The sequence below is a fragment of the Acipenser ruthenus genome, chromosome 22 (assembly GCF_902713425.1).
Source record: "Acipenser ruthenus chromosome 22, fAciRut3.2 maternal haplotype, whole genome shotgun sequence".
Classification (NCBI taxonomy): domain Eukaryota; kingdom Metazoa; phylum Chordata; class Actinopteri; order Acipenseriformes; family Acipenseridae; genus Acipenser; species Acipenser ruthenus.
Window position 1 is genome coordinate 7,171,543 of NC_081210.1, and position 24,005 is coordinate 7,195,547.

Below are 24,005 nucleotides of genomic sequence, written 5' to 3' on the forward strand. Positions count from 1 at the left end.
TGCTTCTGCAGGGTTTCTAGTGCCTATTTTTTAAAACTCACAAGCCCACTACACAGGAAGTACAGAACTGCTTTAAAAAGTGTTCCACCAGCAAATTGCAATGCTTAGCTACCAACAAAAGTGTTTTTTAATCAAATGGTCCTACCATAGAGGTCAAACAGATGTTATGTTGCAACCTGCATTTAGGCGGCTGACCTAATTATAAATTATTTAGTACCAACAACGCTCTTTTCGTTAAGTTTTTGTTGACATATGACATATTTCTGTAACTTTGGGTGTAGATTGTATTCCAGTTATCACATTATTAACTCCTCAAGGGAGAGCTATGGCAAATCAAGATCACAGTAGAATCTACAATGCATCAAACCTGCTATTTTGCTCATGTGTCAATAAAACACTGTTTGTTCAGCTGAATTTCTGTCACATCTCTGTGGTCTGCACTGCTAGTAAGTTGAAATACTCACCCAATAAGAGACTCTTCACCTAGCAGACTACCCCCTTCCTGCATACATTGTGAAAGTGCTGTTAATGGGAGCTTTTTCTGAAACACAAAAAACAAACAAAAGAAAACATAAAATTCAGTTCTCTCCAAATACAGTCATGATGGACAATTTGAAATGTACATGCTTCTGGTAGACTAGACAAGCAGCATGCCCCCCAAAAAAGCAATCCAGCATTCAGATTTTACCATGCCCAAATAAACAGGACCTTCATAGAAACACAATACTTCTGATGATTGAGCCTAAAGAATGGAATCCACAGCTGTACTCTTATGCCATGCTCACTCTTACTTATTGACCCTTCTTGAAAATGTTGAGAGTACTTACATGTCTCTTCTCTGCGTCTGTCCCAATCTGACCTTGTAAACATGTTACCAGCCGTTTCTGAGTATTGTGGGAAACCACTCTCACTACATCCAATCGTTTCTCTATCTGAAAATGGAAAGCAACAATAAGGATCGCTTCCTTCCAAAGACTCAACAAGGAGGCAGTCACTAAACACCAAAAACAAAGACTATTCCATTGCAAGTGTTTGGGTCATTACAGCAATCTGATCTGGTCAAAAATGAAGGAGAAAGCAATAACAAGAGTGATGGTTATTATATAATGTAACAAACATGGATTTTTGAGAAAATATTTGTGGTGAGCTAGTGCAAAAACTGTGAGGTTTTATAGGTGCCTTTCCATTGCAAAATCCATTCAGATGGTGTTCTGAGAACCACCTTTATTACCTATTTCAAAGCACCACCCTATTCTTGGAAGTTTTATTTAACAGGCGGGAGGAGAGAACTGGGGCTCAATAATTCAATATCAGAGCTCAGGTGACACCTAGGACTAGACACTTTATAAAACATGATCTAAATATGTAATACATTATGCATTACTGTTCAGAAATTGAATCTGTGCCATGTATATCTAATATTGCATTTAAATAAGAAGTGGTTGTTTATTACAGTATAATCCATGTCTAAACCCCACACCCTACATTTCAGAACATTCTCTCTCAAAACCAGTTACTAGTAATTGTTTTTGTTTCTGTTGGCATGTGTGCAACAATGCAGCTAACAACGTTGGAACATGATTGACCACAACTTGTACTAAGCTACTCTGCACAATGTGAAAGAATGTTGACTTATCAGTTTTTTAATCTAATGACATAACAGAGCAGTGATGCAGGGCCCCCTCAGGGGTGGCTGAGGCTGCCTGATTTAAACGTACAAAACCAACAATATGAGGCAGAGGCTGTTTGGCTCAGTGGTGTATTAAAACTGCTCTTGTTTGAAAAAGCGAAGCCTATATCAAAGTGCTTTTGCCCAGCATCCCCCATTATTAGTGCAAAACAGCCATAAAAGAGGGATTACCATCTTAAAACAGATGTTTCAAACACTACAGACAGTTCATGGATATTGTAAGTCGCTGGGCAAAACAGCTGATTTCCCCCAAAGCAGCCACTCTTGGTCTAATTATTCAGCCCAGTTCAGTCTGTCATGGAATGTCATGGGGTGGAAAAAAAAAACAAAAAAAACATATCAAGGAGCTTTGAGAAGACTAGGTCTTTGTAAAGTATGTATAACACTGAATTATGTTTCACAACACATATTGTAGGAATTCAATCTCTGGGATGTAAGCTCTAACTTGGTTTGTATTTATATCTGCCCAGAGACACTTGGCAAGAATAGAGAGATAAGAAACTCTTATGGAATTGAAACTCTTATGGAATTGCCCCGAACAGCCTTATAAGTCAAGAGTAAGATTTTAAGTGTAATAAACTTGACGGGCAGCCAGGGCAGATTTTTCAAAACAGGTGTAACATACTCAGTCCTTTTTGTACCAGTCAATATTCGTGCAGCTGCATTGTGAACCAGTTCACCAGGTGAGAAGGCAGCCCAATCAACAATGCATTACAGTAATCAATATGCAATGTTACAAAAGCATGGATCAAAATCTCAGCATCCTTCTGTAAATGGTAACAGCGAACTCTAGCACTGTTTCATAGGTGGTAGAAAGAAGGCTTAACCAGTGACGAAACACGAGCCTCAAAACTAAGACCAGAATCTAAGAATTACTCCCAGATTCCTGGCTGAAGTGGATACAGCAATGGCACAACCACAGTCAGGGATAGTGAGGTAGTCTGAATTTGTGTCCCAGTGCCTACCAACTGACTTTCTGTCTTATTAGAATTCAACTGTTGATTTTAGTCATCCAAACGACAATATCACCCAAACAAACACATAACCTAGAATCAGAATTTGTAGCACCAGTAGTCAATTCAATATACACGTGTGTCATCAGCAGGGATCCTAGGAATCTGTTTGTTGAGGAATGCTGCAGAAAAACACAGATTTTCTATGCTGTCAGAGAATGTTTTACGTACTTGGGGCAGGGCAAAAAACATGCAAGTCTTTTTCTTGTTTGTTTGATAACCAAATCAATCCACTTCTCATATATAATCATCAGCACAGGCAATTGTGCTTTACATGTAACTAAACATACTTGTTCAATAAAACTGCTTCTGGTGAACAGAGGTCAAGGTTGAACGAGGTGCACCGTCACATTCATGCTGAAACGTAGCTGCAGTTTACTTCAGTATCCAGTGCGTTGTTACTGCTGAACAAGCTGTTTAAAGATGCCGAAAACGATAAAAAAAAGAATTTCGTTTTTTTTTTATTACGGACACCTGATGACACATTAGACATAGTAGAATTAGCACCACTGTAGGATACAGAATGCTTCTGTATCTTCCAATTCTGTACTTCTTTGAGAGATACAGTATACCAGCTGTCATTACCAGCGTCAGGAGCTCCCAAACAGCTCAGCAGTAACCAGTGGTCGAGTTCTCAGATTCTTTGTAGCTGGGAGGGGGTGGGGAGTGGTTATCAGCTCTTGAGAACTTGTTTCTGAATGTATTAAATGTGGTTGGAACGGAAAGACAGAACAACCTGATTTCAAAATCAAAGCAACTGAAGACTTCTTTCAGTATTTCTTTTCATTAGTCATGTTGGATGAATACAGTCTTGATGGTTCAGCTTGGAAACTGCTGATGCAGTGCTCCAAGCCTAGGAGCATGCTAAAATATATTACTGTCAAGGACTGGTAATATTCTTGTTCTGCTCCACATAAAAAGTAATTATTTTTATTGCCCCGCGGTAGTAACAACTATTCACTGTTTCTGGGAAATTACCTATCAGCACTTAATTACTGTACCTGTCCAACACATACTGTAGATATCCTAATCCTTCTTTTGATTGCATTTTTCCCTTTGCTGTCAGAGTGCAGTTCAGTAATCAGAACAGCATTCTCCTTGACAATGATTTCCAGAACTAAATCCCCCTACATAGTAACACGCTGAGTAGGAAGTGGTTGTTTTTGTGACCTTCTCAAGACAACCACAGGCATTGTGTCTGGATTCAGTCCAGGCCACAAAATGCCATTATTATGCAAGTCAGTGCTGTATGCTGGGGGCTTCTTTAGAAAAAAATAAAAAATAAAATAATAATAACAATAATAATAATAATAATAATAATAATAATAATAATAATAATAATAATAATAAATTATAAATAAAACAGAACCCCCGCTCTCTTTTAGTAACCGAGAGGATTCCAAACTTACATGGGCCTTTTAACTTTTTTGTGCAGCAGACCTGAAGAGAATTAATAGGCCACTGTGCCTGATGTCAAAAGAAAATGTTAAGGCACACCAAAAGCAAAAAGCAAATTAAATTTACAATATTCTACTTTCAAACTCATAAATGACTTCTGGTGCAGCATGTCTGAGTTACAAGCACATTCAGCATGCTGGTGACTATCCAAAGAATGGAGCCTAGGAATTCCACAGGCTGGCTTCTGAGATAAGAGGTTCCCTCACAATCAACACAGGAGTCACATTTTCCATTTGGGTGTTGCCTCCATGACCTGGCCTGGGAACTCATAGCTGTTGTACTTTGGAGTGCTCATTGCTGGCAGAAAGACAAGGGAAAACATTAAAGTACCTTCTGGCTTCATTTTCCCTTTAGTTTGCTTGTGTTTGTACTGTCAAGGTGATTCCACAGACTCAGCAGTGTCACAGACAATGTGTTTGGATTGCACGAAGCGTGCAGAATTTATGAGACACTAGTTTCCTCTTTCCATTGTGAAAGGAGCATCAGCGACAAACACAGGGACTGGTGATTCACCTCCCCCAAAGGATGTATGTGTTTATGTATTTAAGTGAGAAATAGGATAAATAAATACAATTGTCATTCATAACAAGATGTTTAACTGCAACTCCCTCAGTGTCATGAAAGATGCTGGCGTCACATTAGCGGGGTACCAAAATTGCAAAGCCGTAGATGCTATCCAAGTTAAATCAACCAAAACGAGGAACTTCCAACCAACTCTTCCAGGGGATATTCAGGGTTACACTCGTCTCTCTAACATGTCACTAGTGAATACAAATTAAACTTTCTCACTAAAACAAGCTGACTCCAGGGGGTCCGCAAAATTCTCCCAAAAAATGTGGTTACTCAGTTCTTGAAAAAAAACATTTTTACAATCACACGTTGTGCTACTACTAAGCAACACAATAAACAGCTTTAATCATGTGATATATAATTATAAGATGTGTATGTAGTCTGCATTTTCCCCTTTATCTGTTTTCTTTTATTACGGGTGTGTTTATAAATTAATAAATATTACAGAACCCTTTTATGCAATACCAAGCATCACCTTCAAAGCTGCCATTAACTGAAACAGCTTTCTAATGTGAAATATGTACTAACTAAATAACTTACACATTATGAAGGCACATTGACTTTTATAGCCAGCATTGCGTTACAAAAGGATAGATTCATTTGCTACACGAGGCAACGGCTGCGGGGACCAGGACTGGCATTTACATTTACTGGATCCGAGGATGACCCAAGCCCCAGTGCATTATTTGTCAGCAGGTTTTGTCAAACAAAACTCTTAAACCTGCAAAACTGCAACGTCATGTATCTACAAAGCATTCAAAACGTGAAAAAAATTAACTTTGCCATCAGCAGCTTTCAATGTGCAAAATGACAACATTCCTTGTTGACCAGGTAGTGAAGATTGAAGCCCAGGAATCTCATTAAGTTAGGTACATTATATGAATACTTTACTTGTACATATGCACATAAAAATTTGCTTCAAAATGCTGATGTGAAAAAACAGTGGTCAGTGGGGAAAAAGTTGGTCCCTACATTGAAAAAGGCTGGAAGCCACTGCTCTAGAATGAACAAAATCAGACATTTGAATTAGATATAATGCTACTTTATTTTAAACTTACACATCACTATGTCTTGTTGATTGTGCCTCCAAGTATCCACAATATAAAGTCAGAGCATCAAAGTACGAGCTGAACATTTTGTGCTTTCACATAAAAGTAAAAAAAAAACATTCCTCACCTTTACTATGGTCCTGCTTACAGATTGTGCATCTACCCTGTTCACAAACCCATTATTAAAAATTCATATAATAAATGAAAAAATAAAAACTATTTGGTCACTGGGTAGCACACCCATAATAAACTCTAAGAAACCTTTAGACAATACATAAAATACTCCGACATGTGAAAAGTCGTTGGCCGTCAGCCCAGGCAGCTCTTTATCATTCTCAGGTCACTGGAACCTCTCCTATACTGTGCAAAGCACTTTGTTATAGGAAAAAGTGGTTAACAGACAGGCAGAACTACACCGCAGACTAAATAGGAAAGGAAAACATTCTTCCACGGTGCAGCCCGTTGCTTTAAAAAAAGGAGCCTACATTGATTTTTTGCAGTCAAGAAAGCATTTGCAGGGTTTAATTCCCCGCTTGGTTGAATTACATTAGGTTTTGCCATCCTCGCTGCCCATGGGGGCCTGTTGACAGTGTTTTTGTGTTGTAGCAGCAAATAGTACAATACGAAATTCATTCCAGCATGTTGGCATTTACTTACTTAAAGGAAACTGCAGTACTGTATACTGCACTGCATCTCCCATACCAAAGGTCACTACAGTAAGTGTAAAAAGAGCTCTTTATCTATCTTAGCAGTCAGGTAGAAATCTGCGCAAGGTGTAAACATATCAAACACACAATTTTGTGGTCAGGGGGGACCATAAAAATTCCAGTATAATAAAGAAGCACTTCCACATTCGACTAAAAGGCAGCTGATAAAGCTGCTATACTACAGAATAAACTTGACTGCAGCATTCCACAACTCCAAGTAGCTAAAGGCACTATACTGAATGCTGTCATGGGTGTGTAGTGCGTTGCATGGAGTACTACTCCTCCTACAACAGAGTGCTCTGAATGTTAGATCCCTCTCAATTTAACAAGGGGGGGAGGCTCAAGACCCAGCCTCATCTCTCATCGACTCTGTCAGGAGAGAGTAGAACCCCTAGGTCAAATCATACTCCTAAACCCCCATCTCCTCATTGCCCTGCCTAGTCAATGTACAGAGGTTTCAGAAAAAAAAAAATTGTCAAAGAAGGATGTTTTACCAGCAACAGGTCATCACTTAGGACCTCAGTTTTCTCTGCCCTGTAAAAATAAAATAAAAGAGAGATTAGTGATTCAATAAGATGTGGTGCATTTCACATACAGTAGTTAATTTTAGTTAAAGGACCATTATCCATCCTGAGTTCATTGGAGTGTGGGAGTGGAACAATCGTATATTAAAAGTGTATCATTGGGCACAAGTTGCTTGTTTATACACTTATTTCTAGGCTTCCAAAATAAGACTACTTAGCCAAAACATCAGCTGTGTTACAGGGGTTGCATTTACTGAATAATAGCATGGGTCTGGATAATATATATATGTATTTATTTATGAAGAATGTTCCTGAATATAAAAACAAATGTTAAGCACTGTGATGTTGTAAGTCACATGTCGAAAAACCCAGAAATGACTGTACTGGACAGCAGATTTATTGGTTTATGTTAAAAAAAAATAATAATAATTAAAAAAAAAAACGAACAAGGTCAAGCCCACCTGTTCAGGAAGGTGCCGTTTTAAAATGCTCCTCCTCACAGTGCCCAAGTATAAAACAGGGTCTGTTAAACACAGTCTCATATGACATAGAACTCTGGTCTGTAAATAGAAGTCTGCAGTCAGGCAATGGGAGAATCCCAGGGTCAGACAGATTTCATTTCTAAGCACACAGTGAAACATGCAAACCACAGAACACTCGCACTTGCAGGACTGCGTTTCAGAAGCTGGAATTCGATCTGTAAAAATAGCCCATTACAGCATCACTTGTTCTGGCTAGGCAGTATTTAGGAAGCATGCGGTCGATATAGAATTACACCTCTGTAGGGCCAAATGATCTACTGACGATTGTAGAACATTTCCACTTATGAAAGTCACTTAACTAGGGTCTTTTCTAACTTAGCGAAGTACAGTATTTAAGCACCTTCATTGCTGGTACACTAATGGTTTAAGAATACTGTGCTACAAGGTAGTCACAGTGTACTGGAATGCCAAGACACAGAGATTCAATAGTGTTGGTCAACCGTGTTAGCCAATGTGTTAGAAAGCCACTGGCTATGGAAGAGTTAAGAAGTGTGTTTACATCGGTATGTGGTATAAACCAGATTGGATTTCAGGCAGAAAACTGATAAACAGGCCCTGCGCAAATGCTGATTCAGCCAGCAATTAGGGGTCTGCAATAAAACAGCATGGACCTTTACTTCAAGGACCAAAGTCAACCCAGCTGCTTTTTATGAGGAGTGCCCGAAGCAATGGCATTCAGTGTAGAAGTCAACCACTCTGGCTGCATTCAGTGCAATGGGGTCGTGTGAGTACATAGGCGCTAAACAGAGTCACCCTTTCCTCCCACAACATTTGGAGATGACTTGTACCTGTTAATAAGGTTTTAATACTGTATCCATAGAACACAAGTCTTTTCAGACAGCTACACTATCTCTGTGGTGAACACAGGGCTTTACTGAGTCATGGACTTGCTTGATAAAAAGAGTACAGTGTGAAAGTAGTTCTGTCAGAAAGCATTATATATATATATATATATATATATATATATATATATATATATTTTTTTTTTTTTTTTTTAATATCCTGTTACACCCAAAAACCATTATAAAAGTTGCCAATACAGTGTACAACAAATTTATTTAGTATAGTTTGTAAGTCATGGGAAAAGGGGAACCATATATCTGACACGAGAGAAATCTTGACCCTCAGACTAAAACCAGCCTTGGTTTATCGTCTGTATCCAGTAATATAGCTTTAATATCGTCTTAAAATATCAGCATAAGAACAGGTGGCAGGGGGTTAATCTTGGACTGACCTTGCTATATGGAAGCTATACTTACTTGGACATGTTAAGGGGGTGACTGCATGAGATGGGCTCATTACTAAAGTTACAGGATCACATAACAACCAGTTCGGGCAAATTTTCTGCAGACAGAAAGAACTACTGGCCTGAGACCTGCCTAATTCAGTGCATGACAAGGAACAACTGTCTGAACTGCAGGTGAATTAAACGCGAAGCTCCAGTCACGTGACAGCAGTAAAATAGTTTAGAGAAAGCCTTTGAACACGGAGAGCCTTCATTGGGAAAGGGGAAGGCGACATTTGGGATAGGATTGAATGGTACAATCTGTTTTAGCAGTGAATTATTAAGAATGTCCAGAGTAGTACAGTTTGGCAAATTTTCAACACAGTTTATAAAGTAGGTTAGGAGAAAACACTGGAAAACAAACAAAAAAAAAACATATGACCTTTCACAGTAATAGGGTTTTGTGATTTACATACATTTTAGGAAGCAACTAGTTTCTGGTTTAAAAAAAAAAATCCTAAAAGCAGAACTGACATTTTTTTTAAAGAGATGAAGTAGAATAACCAGACTACTCTGGTACACGCCTCTCGCTTCTTCCTCAGCAACATACGCAGAATTCGCCCCTTCCGCACCGACTACTCCACACAGCTCCTAGTTCAAGGCCCTGGTACTGTCCAGCCTTAACTACTGCAACTCCCTCCCAGCCAGCCTCCCTGCCTCTGCCATCTGTTCGCTCCAGCTCATCCAAAACTTGCCTTGTCTTTTCCCTTCCTCGTTTCTCCCACGTTACACTGCTGCTACGCTCTCTGCACTGGCTCCCTATCGCTGCTTGCATCTATACTTGCATCAGCTTGTACTTGCACTGAACTGCTCCATATCTTGCCGTATTCTACTACTGCTCTTAATTAGAACTACTTCCTGTATCTTGTATTTGATTTTACTCTTAAAGGTATCCGTATTCACGTTTTTTGTAATTGCTCTTTTTCGATATCATTCTCATCCATTCATCGTACTTACTACATGCTCATACTGGACTTTATATATGGACTCATATAAGCAAATATTTTTAATATAAGTAACTGCTCTTAGTCAAACCCACTCTTACATGTAATTATTTACTGTTTTCTCTATTTTTTGCTTGCTTGAATTTGATCTTTTGCTACTGATTTTATTGTACTTTACAATTGCTCTTATCTGAAATGTGATACTTTACATTGTGATATTTTTTAATGTGATACTTTGTACTGTGATATTTTGTAACAACTGTAAGTCACCCTGGATAAGGGTGTCTGCTAATAAATACATAAAGAATAATAATAATAATAATAATAATAATAATAATAATAATAATAATAATAATAATAATAATAATAAAAGAGAAAACAGAACGAAAGACATGACAAATCAACCTCCCAATCTAGTAAGGATAACACAAGAGGCAACATCACCCTGTGCTGAATGTTGTAATCGGTCCCAGCGTCTTAAAAGTAATTATCCAAATGAAAAACAGGCCAGATGGCATCTCCAGCAATAAAGAATAATGCACAGTGAAAGGCGATACATTTAAAAGCAGCAATCCAGTTTTATTTTTTTTTTATGCTATTTTTGATCAGGCAAGATTTCAACATCCACTTGGACCTACTGTAACAAGCGATTAAAGTCAGTTCAGATAAATGGTATTCTATTGTTGCCTGGCTCTGGTAGGAAGGTGTTACTAATAGCAATAATAACAACAAAAACAGCTTAGGAATCCAAGCACAGTAAATAGTCTGCAGTAAAGTGGTCCAGATGCTTGGGAGTGATCCATCTCACTTTGCTGTCAAGACACCAGATTCACTGTTCTCTCTCACAGACACAAACCACACTGGTCCGAAAGAACGTGATCCATTTAAAAAAAAGAGAGTGAGAGAGAGAGAAACAAAGATCAATCTTTGTTTTGCGTCACATCATTGTCTCGACAGGCGTCTGTCACTTCTTCCTCTGAACGTACCAACAGTGCACTGAAGGTTCTGACTTGAACTTGTACTAGTAAGAGTAGAAAAAACACACCTGTTAAATAGTATTATTATTATTATTATTATTATTATTATTATTATTATTATTATTATTATTAATTAGTCATTTTGCAGTGAGCTATGCATCCACAACTGCTGCAGAGTCACTTACAATAGGACCTTGGTTTTATGTCTATATTAGCACCTGTGGTTAAAAAAAAAAAAAGGAGAAGATGACTGAAGCCCTTATATCTTTATATTCACTTGAAGTATGCTGAAGGCTCTGGTTAGGCTTACATCATTCAATTTCAATCAAGATGGCCACTTCTTTGATCAATGCAAAGCATTTACATTTAAAACACCCTGGAAAGATACCAGTGTACAAATAAAAATCAAACGACCATCATGATTTCACGAGCGGTTATAAAGTTAAGTGAACATTTCTGACATCTGTGTTTACTGTACAGACATGCAGATCTATTTTAGCATTCACTATATCCATTTCCTTTGGTAAGGAGTAAATAGTGGTAAACTTTCACTAGAATTCAGCCCACATTCTTCAGGAGGCCACTGGCTGCCCTTTGTACAATTCTTCAGTAAACAGAATGCTGTCCCTAATGAAGAAACATTTAGATAAACTATGAAATAAGAAATATTCTAATGTACTTGATGAAAACATCCTTGTGCACTTAGTTTAAAAAGTGGTTAAGGTGTAAAGGCTTTACTGACTCTTTAATCTTCATCAGGATTCTGCATTAGCACAATTAAGGCCCACTCACTTTGTTACTATGTACAGCTATGGCCAAAAGTTTTGCATCACCTAGTATTTTAGGATTGAGACATAATCGAAAAAATAAAATAACAATGTGAACATAATTCCGATATTTTATTTGGATTGTTGGATTTCAAAATGTCAGTTTTTTGCCAAGTATATAGAAAACCACAAAGCAGTATGTAATTCAATATGTTAACGTAACATTATTCAGCAGGTTTCATCCGACTTCATGAAGCACGATGAGTTAATTCTACAGGTTGATGCAAAACTTTTGGCCATAGCTGTATAGTAACTGTAGTTTCCTTATGTGTGTGAATTCCTGTTTCCTCCACACTGTCAGCTTGTCTCCCAGTACTAAACACATGGTTTGGCTCCTTTTTCAGGTGTGGAATTCATTCCTGTGCTACAACATGCACTTCCTGTTCTCAACATTCCGCAGGGTTTGTTATGGGAACAGGTCGACTCCAGTCAAACAGGCCATGGCTGGAAGGGAGCTGCGATGTATCTCTCAACAGGATAGTTTCAAGAGGAGGACAGGGTGGGGCACAATCCACAGATCCTCTTTTTTATCTTTCAGCTGCCTCAGGTTACAGTTCCTGCTCACAGTGCCGTTAGAGAAACAACACAAATACAAAACCACAACTGTTCCGGAATGAAGCTTTTGTGCGAATTCGAGAACTTAAAGTGCACTGCATATTGTGAAGTGTACTGTACTGCAACAAGGCTGGAAGTGGGATCAGTATTCAAGTTTACAAGCGCAGTACTGTAGCAGCTCTTGCTTCTTGTTTCCCAGGCCCTTGGCTCATCTGGCTTAGCAACAACAGAGGGTTTGTGAAGGCCGGATCATTTCCTTTCCCCACAGCCACAAGCAGTATGACGCTCCCAACAAACACAACACCACACAGAGTGTGGTGAGGTCAGTTCTCAGCAAGAGAAGGATTACAGAATACACTGGTGGGCTGTGATGTGGGTCTTTTTCCACAAAGCTCCGGGATTCCGGGGGATTGACGGATCTCTAGGTCATTATTCTTAGTCATGCTGCTGTTGACACACCACCCCCTCCTTACGCATGCTGACATCACAGACTGCTTTCGTGACAGAGCTAAAAACAGAACCCTTAGTCATTCAGGAGGTGGGAATCTGTTTGGGAGAGAGGTTTGCTGCTTCATTGGAGTGTTAATACAGCACTGTAAGCAGGGAGGTACATGTAGACAAGGGAGGCAGGACAAGGAATGCCTGTTCCATTACCAAATGTTACAAATAAAGTCCTTTTTAGCTAAATGAACTTGAGCATGATTCATCCCTAATGTTAACTGCCCATGCATTTACTTATTGCGTCCAGAAAGGTGATGTTTATACGTCAGGAAGCACATTCCTCTGTGCGCTTCTATGGTAATGATACAGCTCTCGATTGCTCAATTCATAACGATATAGTGCAAGTCTGCTTGGGGGGGACACAACTTTTAAACATCACAAACTTGCAATATGCTGTGCAATACATATCAGCAAACACAAACAAGGCCTGATTACTGTACAGACAGGCTTTGTATTATTTAACTATGGTCATGCTCTCTGACACTGTTACATACACGTATTGAATCATCAAATAAATGTAGTAGGCATCTTAGTACATGTAATGCCGAGCATTTGAGAGATAGTAGTATTCTACATTAAAACTATATAATTAAAATCTAAGTATTGATGCATTATTTAAATGTAATAACACATTCTATTTGCATTATTAATTACAGTTTTAGATTTATTTTTTTCACAGCACTAGGTGGCTGCATCCCTATTGACTTCATTAAATGCCACCAGGGAGGACTTGCTGTGATGATTGCGGTCGCCTGACTCCAAGCTGCCCTCCATTACCAGCTCTGGCTCAGTATGACAGAAAGCAGTGGAGCTAGAACTGTACCAGGGCAGTGTGATTGTGTGCATCCTAATTGACAGTATCCTTCTCTAGATACTCTCTCAGCTCTGCCCCGTGTCACAGGGGCAGTGTGTCCTTGAAGGTTGCAAGGGAGGTGAGCATTTCCCCTGAAGGCTGGAATGGAAAATCACTTTTCTAGGATGTCTGGCCCACAGATACCGAATATGACCTTCAGCCCTGACAAGGTTTGAAAATGTAAGCATTTTCCTAAGCCAACCCAAAGACCAGAAAAACACCACGCCCATACAGAGTTAAGTATTGTATGTACATTAGGAAAAATTAAATGCAGGATATTCCTGTAGTCTTATAATGACCCAGGCAGGATTAGAAAAGATATATCGCCATACTTGCACTTTTATAAAGGTAAGAGGCTGTCTATTTACAACTCCAGTGAGTGAGCAGAGTTTAACATTTCAACCAAAAGCTCTTTTTAAAAAAAAAAAAAAAACAAACAAAAAAAAAAACTAACGACTGGTGGGTCAATGATTACAGTATAGCAGTAATCATTATTGTTATCAAAAGCTTTCAATGCATAAACAGACATGCTTAACCTTCCACACATACTAACAAACTCATGGCGGTTATGTTGCCCATAAAAAACAAAAAACATGTATGGCTTCCAAAAATAAAATCTGCACTACACACTCTGGCAATAGTAAGCAGACAGCTGTGTTTAATATAACCTCAGAGCCTCACCCCATCGCAGAAGAAGAATTTCTTCATGGCTTATGTGAAGGAAAACCTCAGAGCCAAATCCTATATTCGGTGAGGTTATCTGTCCAACATGAAGATCTCTGGGGGAGCAGCAACAGCATAGCTGTGGTGTGAATGACTACTGTAAGGACATCCCACATTACAGTGAATAATCCTCAACACACAGTTCAGCCAAAATCACATACTTTACCAATAGCATTTTACATGGTTTTGTTACGAAATACATAAAAATGTTGCAAAATGAAAAACACATTTCTGAGAAATGTAACCAAGGACCTTATTAAAGCATTTACGGAATATCAACCAATACCAGAACACAATATTAAAGTATATTTGATCATTTTATTAAAAACATGTACTATAATTATGCAGTTGTACTGTCTTCGACATCTTTCTTTATAAATCTGGATTTTAAATTTGAATAAAACCTAGTTCATTTTGCACTGAAACTGTACACAAAACAGGAGTGAATTCATTTGAAGAAAAAAACTAGACTTGCAACTACAGATTTTTAAAACAAGGTATTTTACAAAAAAACGGCTGTATGCACTGTGTGTGTCTCTCTCTCCCTCCCATGACTGGTTACTGAGACATAATGGTAAGGCTCTTGTAACTTAATGTCAAGGAGGATTGTACAGAATGTTCTACCACGTGTACTTAGATTTAAAATCCACAGTCCACTGAATGGATTCCGATGTATTTCTAAGTGTTACTATAAACAGCCACACATGATTCAAGCACAAGTTAATTCTGTCATAACATCTGCAACATGTGTTGCGATTCCCATCTCACAGCCTCTTTTTCATACAAATCACTGCACACACAGAGACAGCTTGCCAGTCGGTCTCTGTAAACATGCTATCTGTAGCTGTGCAACTGCAATAACCTTGAAGAAGCAAACACACTGCAAAAGGCACCAGCGGTTTCCATTCTGCAGCTAGTCAGTCCATGAAACCTTCAAAACGTGTTAAAAATGTTCAAAATTGATGTTGCAGCCTAGCAGAACAGTGATACAGTAATCACTTCAGAGGATGCGAGGCATGCATTTTACATTTTACACTGCTAACCCTTACCTGATTTCAGAAGTATCAGGTCTATTTGTGCAGTGCAGTTTAGACTTGTTCTCTTCGGCAGTCAGTGTCGACAGCAGCTGTTTCTAGTAACAGCCATAATATCCTAAGCTTCTCTTAAGATATTAAAGTTTCACAGGCATGTAGAGACAGAACAGTTTAGCTTACCTCATCACACACCACTGTGAATGCCTCTAACGCCTCAAAGGCCATTTGATTAGTCATGCACCACAACAATGAGAGAGCTGTGGTTTAAAAGTACAAAAATGCTTGAGACGAACACAAAAAAAAGACAATATTCGTTGTGCAGGGAATGCAGTTCGCATTGAAAAGTGATAAGGCGAGTAATCGGGGAATTAAGCCTACGAAGCCTAACGTGTACTGTGTTCTTAAACCAGAGCGCTTGAAAGGAAGAAGCGTCTGTGTCAACAACAGAGTGCAATCTCTGTACTGGCATTTCACAGTGCTTTATAACAGACACAATCAACAGCTCTCCTTAGCTTCAGCGACGCACTTAAAGTTACATTCTGTATCGGGACAACAGTGTTAATATGACGTTCCCTACTATTTTTTTTTATTTTTTATTTTTTTATTGAGAGACACTGGGGATGTGCAAAACGCATGTTTATTTTCTCTAGCCGCGCAGTCCAAACCACAACTCCTATAAATTCAGATTGTAGCAAAGGACGTCAATTTCATGGTGTATCGACGCAACAGTACAAACCAGGTAGAGCATGTGAACATTTTAAATTGCAGTACTGCATACAGAAAAAGTTAGAGTGATTTGTACACTTACATATATAATGGGTGCCAGCCAATACTAATTAGCATTTCTGTGACCTAAATTTGTGATTAAAGATGTAAAGTACTGCTGAAAATACAGTACAACCATGCCAGCTGCACTAACATCAAGCAGGACAGGAAACCACCTAGGTCTGAAGTACAAACATTGTGGTAATTCTGAAAACGCTATGTCCTCTGTGCATTCTGATTACACTGCTATTAACCATGAGAGCATCACTTTATTGCACTTCAAAGCAACACAGAGAGGAGTCAAAGGTAATTGTTTGCAGCACAGAGAAGAGTCAAAGGTAATTGTTTGCAGCACAGAGAAGAGTCAAAGGTAATTGTTTGCAGCAAACAAAAAGAAAACTCTGATTGGATTTCCGCTTCGCATGTCAATTGAAACAACTGTTTTCATAGTGCAGTGCCAATATCTGCCAGGTAAACAACACCTTATTATAATATTTTTTTTTTAGTATTAACAGCGTTCTATGTCCAGAGCCTTTTTTTTTTTTCTCCAGTGCTAAATAGAACTTGTTTTTGTAATTCCGTACATTGAAAAGAACAGCATAAATCCTAGATTTCTCAAGCCTTTAAGACAGAACGTGCTGTAGAAGTTACTGCACAGAACTGCACTGCAGCATTAGCAAGTCCCCAGGTGCCATCTGACCACACGCTGTGCCAATTCCGAGTAGATTCTTCTGCCAGGGAGCCGATTTTCATAAGCAGCAGCTGAAAACAACTTAAAACAAACTGAGAAAGACTCCGGGCAAGATCAATACAAGATAAATGGATGAAAGCAGATAACATGAATTATTCAGCAGTTCAATAGCAAAATATTACTGGATGCACAGTTTGCAGACCTAAAGCAACTAAACCTAAGAACCATCAAACTTGTTGTGGGTTCACACAGGCTTAGCACAATACTGTACTAACATTGGTCACTGAAGTCCCTTTTTTAACATTAACATTACCACAGATTGGTTCAGGCTTGCCAATACCAAAGGATTTCTAAACTTGGGTACTGCTTACTTATATAGAACAAACACACAAGCATGGACCATAATGCAAATAGAAGAATCATAATGCAAATACTGTAAAAGAATCCCAATGTAACGTAACTACAATTTATAATAGGAGAAGGAGTGGGTAGTGCAGACACTGGGCTGCTCAGACTGATTTAACACCTTTGCACTGCAAAATACATTACCCACTGACTGTTTCAAGTAGGAACTCTGTTCATTCACAGCAGCCCACAGACTGACAGTGGAACAAGCAAAGGCACTGGGGTTGTAAAATCCTGGGTTTTGATATTTATACAGGAGTGTGTAAACAAATGGGACAGTCGACTGGTCCAGTTGAGGGCACAGAAGGGCAAACAATAGAAGAATGTTGTAAACAAACGCCAAGGAACAACAGCACCATACACCTCTAAACACAACCCTCAGCAGAGATGACATGCTTTTTGAGGCAAAGGATGTGAGTGAGACAAGTGAAACAGTATACATCTAGTATCATTAAAGATCGCTGTTGGAGAGGTGTGTCTATATTTAGTACAGTTAAGCTTCTTTGCTTCTTGGCGCTGTAAGTGTGAAAAAATAGAGCTTTGTTTCTCAAGGTTAGAACTTTGTGCACTTTCCTCCCACTAGCTCATTACAGCTTCACAGAATTTATTAATATCTTGACTGTAAAGATGGATTGTGTGTTCAAGTAAACTATAACGCTTTAAACTTTGGTATAATGCTTTGTTAAAAATATAAATACACTTTCATGTAAAGCATCACACATCCTATTAGCCTGTACTGACAAATGCTAAGGAGGAAGATAAACAAACAAGCTGACACATAAAACTAAGCACGGTTCATTATCAAAATAGTTTGGGTTAATATAATCTCTCTTTGAAAAGTTCCCCAAACAGATATATTTTTGTGGTTGTTTGATATTATAATACATAATACAACAGCATGCATTGAAGCAATATAATTATTTCCAACTGTATAGTTAGTACACTTATCTGAATTAAACAAAACAAAAAAGATACCTTGCTTGGTTACTCCAAAATACTATAAAAAATTAAGAAGTAGCAGCTTTGCTCAATTCACTCTTTATGGTGACAGTATTTATTATTTGGCTTCAACGTGGTAGGAAAATTCAATTCAGATCATAAAAAAAGTGTTATATTTAGAATATCTTCGAGCACAAACAGTTCAGTTTTATCTCCTGTTTGACAAGAGAAGTCCTTCTCTCTATCCTTTCTTCCTCTGTTGTGGATCAGAATGTCTTCTGTCTTGGGTTCCAAAATCCCAATTTTGCCTCGCTGCACTGCGGTCTCAAGTCATATATAAACAAGAAATGAAACTTCACTGTTCTACAAAGCCAAATCATCTCCTTAAGCAAAAGTAAAAGTTTGTTTTTTTTTCTGCCAACTTTAATTGAAGAAATATACAAGACATGAATCTGTTAGGATGTAAGAATGTTATCCAGTGCAAATGTGGTACAAAACCCGTTAAATTACAATGATGCTTTCTTCTTAAAAGCACAGCGTGCCAGTAAATGTATAATTCTGCAATTTTGAATCTCTGGGATACAAGTTGTAGATCCTGCAAGTTCTACTCCTTTTCACTCAGTATCCTCTATTTATTTGCACAAGGATCCAGTTTAAATATCTGGAGCAAATCCAGTGTTTGATTAATAACTTCAGCAGGCTGAACTCCTGATTTCCTTTTTGTGCCATGTTTATAATAGTGGGCCTGGCCTCCTTTGTGCACACCATTAAAGAATTGTAAGACAATTCAGGCTGAAGTTGGCTTGTGCATTTTGTTGCATTAACATATGGCTTTGTTGGTTGAACCTAGCTACAGCTGTATGTTAATGCAACACAACACACGCCCTGTTGTGTGTTATCCCTTGCTACAAGCTGCTGTGCTAAGATATTCTCCATGTTTTCTTCCTGCTCACATTTTGGGTTTGCAATGGGATCTATAAACCACGTTGCCGCTTTCTTTTACATTTTATTATGTAATCTTTCCACGGACCACCTGAAGGGAGCTGGCAGACCGCCACCGGACCACAGAATGACAACCACTGCTCTACTCTAAGACACAAAACAATCTAGGAGGAACCTGCTGCAGATTCTGAGAGCTGTGAGAGAACAGGCATAGAACCACTGCCTTAACGGCGTGCCAGAATTACACATGCCAAGATTCTGGGAACTTACTTCACAGATATGTGACTTTACAAGACAAAAGAAAACTTGTTTCTACAGTGCAGCGCCAGAACAAACACAGTTTGCTTGTCCCTCCTACTGTTTTTTATGTTATTTTGTATTCATTTTTGTAGGACTCTATTCTGAATCTGAACAACATACTGTGCACAAAGAAAAAAAAAAACGTGCTCATTTTTGCATAAATGAGAAGCCCTTGTACACCACATTAATACAGTAAGCATATCGCATTCAGGATATGTATACTATAATTTAATCAAAGTTGCATTTTCCTGTCGATATGGCAGCCACGTGGTTAATACTGTAGGTGCATCCAAGACTACACTAGTTACTAATGTTTCATTTGTCTCCTAGTGAATAAAAGCCCATGTACAGTACATTGCTGCACGTAGTATTACTGCATGTTCAAATTATGGTAATGAAATTTAGCAATCCAGGTCACAACTCTTTTACACGTCACCTAATGGGCTTTTATAAACAAATTGCTGGAGAGCTGCCAACCACTATGAGAGCCCCACTCTTCTCTGCTTCTTTGAGGTCTGGATCTGTGCTTCATTGGAACTGCTTAACTCCTTAACATATCAATGCAATGGAGAACTACAAACATAAAGCAAACGGGGCATAACTCAGTGTTTTTGTGATACTGACTATAGCAATCTACGACGCAGCTGCTCCGAGCTGAATGCCTGGTATTCAGTGGGATAAGCATCTCGCTTTTTAAACCTTTAGCCTGCACTTACTGTGGTGTTGTAAAGCCTGCATCAGCATCTTATAATCAAAAGCAAACTGATAATGACACAAAACTACCACAAACTAACTAGGGTTTATTGTATGTAGTTTTGCAACAGCACCAATTAGGTTTCCTTGATGCCTACTGCAGCTGGCCTCACATTCCCAGCAGTCTTTGGGATTATACAGAGCCTAATGAAGTGTCAAGCTGGAATTCCTCTCATACCAATGGAATTTTAAACAGAACATATGCGCTGCACTATGGCTTTTTTGCCCTCCAATCACTGATCATGGTACTAAGCTAACATTGAGCTGCAACTGCAATTGATCAAGAGACTTCTGTATCGTCACAGAAGTTACAAGCTGCTGGCATTCTTGTCAAATCAATGTTCATACCCTTCCAAAGTAAAATAATATGGGTAGAAATGTAATGTTCTAGCAAGGTCATGATCTTTCATAGCCCCTTGGTGACCTTTATTGACATGTACTTTGGACCATGGTTTTATACAGCACTAGGCCTTCAGAAAGCTGATACCACACTATTTAATAGCAACCAAGCATAACTAGCCAGGAATGACCTCTCAGTGACAAAGCTTGATAATACACAGTTCATTTTTCCAAATGCCTGCTGGTGCATTACAAATTTAAAACAATGCCAGGCTTAAACATACAGGTGAAATGTAGCATCAACGAAAGCTGTTGAAACTTTTTTTTTCTTTTAATCTTTATTAAAATCCGTAATCTGTGAAGGACTGCAATCATTATCTAAATTATAGTCATGTGTTGCTATTCCATGAAAATAAGCAACATTTTCCTAAGGACGTGAAACAATGGGTTCTTTTTGTCAGCGAATTTGCCCTACATGTATTGTGCGGACCACTTCCTTTGACAGCGCGTTCTGATTAAAATGTATCCTTCTGAGACGTCCACTCTTTGAAGGGCTGCTGGCAGGGCACCAATGCTCTGTGGTACTGGGAGCGATGTTGCAGCCAGAGTAGGAGATAAGAAGGATCTTTATGGCGTCAGGGTAATGGCACAAGCAGCATCCGTCACACTCAATTACTGTAACGAAGCAGTAAATTACAAGTGTAGACAGGCACTCTGTAATTTACAGAGTCTAATTTATACTGCATTAGCATTGATCTAGGTGCTGTGCTATACTATGGTTGTTTGAAGATAAGCTTAACCCGGTCAGGCTTGACGCTAAATATCTGCAGTCCAATCTAGACTGTAGGTAATGGAAGCCTGCAGTACACAATAATACCTTTCACCCTATAAGCAGGATTCAATGTACTGTAGGAGTTTGTAATTTCTTCTACTATTTGACCTTAAAGAAAACAGCATTCATATTTTGAAAGTGTTACCTTTTATTTGAAAGTGTCTTATGAACAGCTATTTCCTGAAAGGAGAATTCCACGTAAATGATATAAAACTGAGAACAGCTTTATCGTGCTTAAAAGGGCATGCATAGTGGTACTTTATTCGCTGGACTTTTAGTTTAAAAACAGAACCTAACACACATTTTATAAAGCATTTTGATTCTGTTAAGAACCAGCACACAATAGAACAGAAGGTACAAATGCTACAAAACGGTGAAAGAACAACTGAAATAACCTCCAAGAGGCAAACACCAACTAGTCTATTTTTAAACACTTCGGCTTCTGTCTGAATCCCTGCAGCAGTACTCAGTTGCTTTGTTGTAAGGAAATGACTCTCATATGGGTGTTTCCAGGTCTTATTTAGGCAACCAAAATTACAGCTCACCAATCATAAACGTAGCTCACAATTTTGCAAAGAAATTCTACAGCTAACTTTGCAAAGGAGGAGGAAGTCAGAACAGTCTGTAGGTGCTCGACAGGTACAGCTGTCTGCTTGTAACAGATACACAAACAAATTCACAGTTATTATGACTAAGCCTTTAGTCTTGATCACGTGATAACCTAAATGTTTTTTTGTTTTGCAGAATCATAGCATGACCATATAAGGAACAACAGACGTTAAATACAGTACAGTAAATACATTCTTAGAACAGACTGCCAGTCAAACTAAAGTGACAAACTGTAAATGATTGTGTGAACGACTACAGCGTCCCCTGAGAAACCACTAAAAACAGTGTTATAACTTTTTAAAGTGGATTGCAGCTACTCCTGGTCTAAAAGTGACCTGTGATTCATTTTGTGCTTTCTGTACTCAGTGTTAGTACTAACTCTGGGCTTGTAAAATTCCACCCTTACTGCAGTAGAGCTACATACTTTAATTACTCTTCAAAATTGCAGGAATCGCAAACAATTATTTACAGAAAACTTTACAACGAGGCCCTGCTCTTCAAACTGCAATGGCAAAGCAGGTCAGGGGGGAGTCTGTTATAAACATTACAGTGCACCAAACTGATTTACTGTTTGAAAAATATAACCAGGAAATGATCTCAAGGTCAACCTTTCTCTTACAGCGAGTTGCGTTTGAATGTATTTTCAGCGGGGAATAGGGAATCAAAGCAGGACAGAATTTGGACTTGAAATGGAATTTTACTATGTGGAATGTGGAATGTTGTTCTCCATTCTAATTCAGATCACAGTGCTACAGTAGTTCTTCTCCTCCCACCGGCCTCGTTTTTCTTCCAAGGGATATTTCCCACTGAAATACTGTTCTTGGACTGGACATGGAACCAGGAGACTCTCTGCTCTCTCACAATGGGGAGTCTTCATGCATCACTAACCACGTTTGTTTGGCGCACACAGTCCATATCACTGAAGCCAATTGCAATTTCAGACCTTTTAACCTGAAGTGTATGGAAAGGGTTTCTAAGGTTAAACTGTAAACTGAAATGCATGCGTTTAACCCTTTCACCCCCAATTCTTATTACTGCCCTTTAAATCATATTAACCTATAAAAGAACTCTCTTCTCAACACAGTAGAGCACAGAGCCTATAGTTTGTGTAACAGGCAGAGGCATACAGGTTCATTTTTCAAGTATTTTTAGGCTCCAGTGAATCAGGATAACACTCTTGGGTCTAGGGCTGTAACGAAGGGGACATTTTGACCTTCGAAGGTTTGAACCTTCAATGGTACTAATTTGCATAATGTACTGGCGACATCACCATACCTACTAGTTTATATTTGATATTTGAAAATCCTATTATTTTACAGGTAAGCCATATAAATTGAATAAAGCATTCACATATAGTTTAAAAACATGTTATATGGAACAGTAATCATGTTTTTATAATGTAAATACAAATACACGTTTATGTACACATAATTGATGCTACTTGCAATATATACAGTAAGCTTCCATTGCAGCAACACCAACTGCAGCGGACTTAGGCAAAACAAAGCTTTATCTAACAGTCACCATTCCAAGCAGGTTATCAGTTACAGTCATAATTTAACAACAACAACAACAACAACAACAACATGAACTCACTCTTGTCAAGTGACCCCGCAGGTCAACAGTCGCTTGCACAGTTTGCATTCAACTTTTTTTTTTTGGTCATCTGGGCATTTAACAAAATCCCAAACAGCAGAGGGGTTTCAAGACATTTCTTTCAATACAGCTTACGGTATACAATGCTTTGCTGTCGAGATGGCTAACACAAGTTGGAGGGGGGAGGGGTGGACAGTGCTCAGTTTTTGAAATTAACATTATTAGTGTTAGCGTATGTTTCAAACATATTCTACCATAGCACTTCTCTTACACTGTCTTGTAAACTAGGTATTCAGTACATATTTTACTGAAGCACTACAACCGCTATACGTACCCCCCCAAAAACTTGTGTTTACGTAATATGCATTATACAAATCAAAAGATCGAATTTTCCATGTGAGCGACATTTAATGTGTGATTTATAGTATTCACACATTGTCAAACGGTTTCTGTTAACAGAGAGAGAAAAAAAAACACATACAGTGCGTGAATGCTGCCTGACTAACCTTCGAAGGTTTAAAACTATCTTTGAATTCCTGGCTTGCGAACGAACCTTCAAATACAGCCTTACTTGGGTTATTA

General features: G+C 38.6%; 1 protein-coding gene across 6 annotated transcripts in view; it reads right to left on the reverse strand.

The window, feature by feature from the left end:
* Positions 1–24,005, reverse strand: part of LOC117431471 (rho GTPase-activating protein 17-like) — a 54,648-nt gene that overhangs the window by 20,270 nt on the left and 10,373 nt on the right. For all 6 annotated transcript variants that reach the window (XM_034052401.3, XM_034052407.3, XM_034052406.3 and 3 more), the window contains exons 2-4: positions 6,982–7,021; positions 828–932; positions 465–541 (exon numbers count right to left, since the gene is read on the reverse strand). In XM_034052401.3, coding sequence (XP_033908292.2) covers positions 465–541; positions 828–932; positions 6,982–7,021 — 222 coding nt within the window. The remainder of the gene's footprint in view (positions 1–464; positions 542–827; positions 933–6,981; positions 7,022–24,005) is intronic.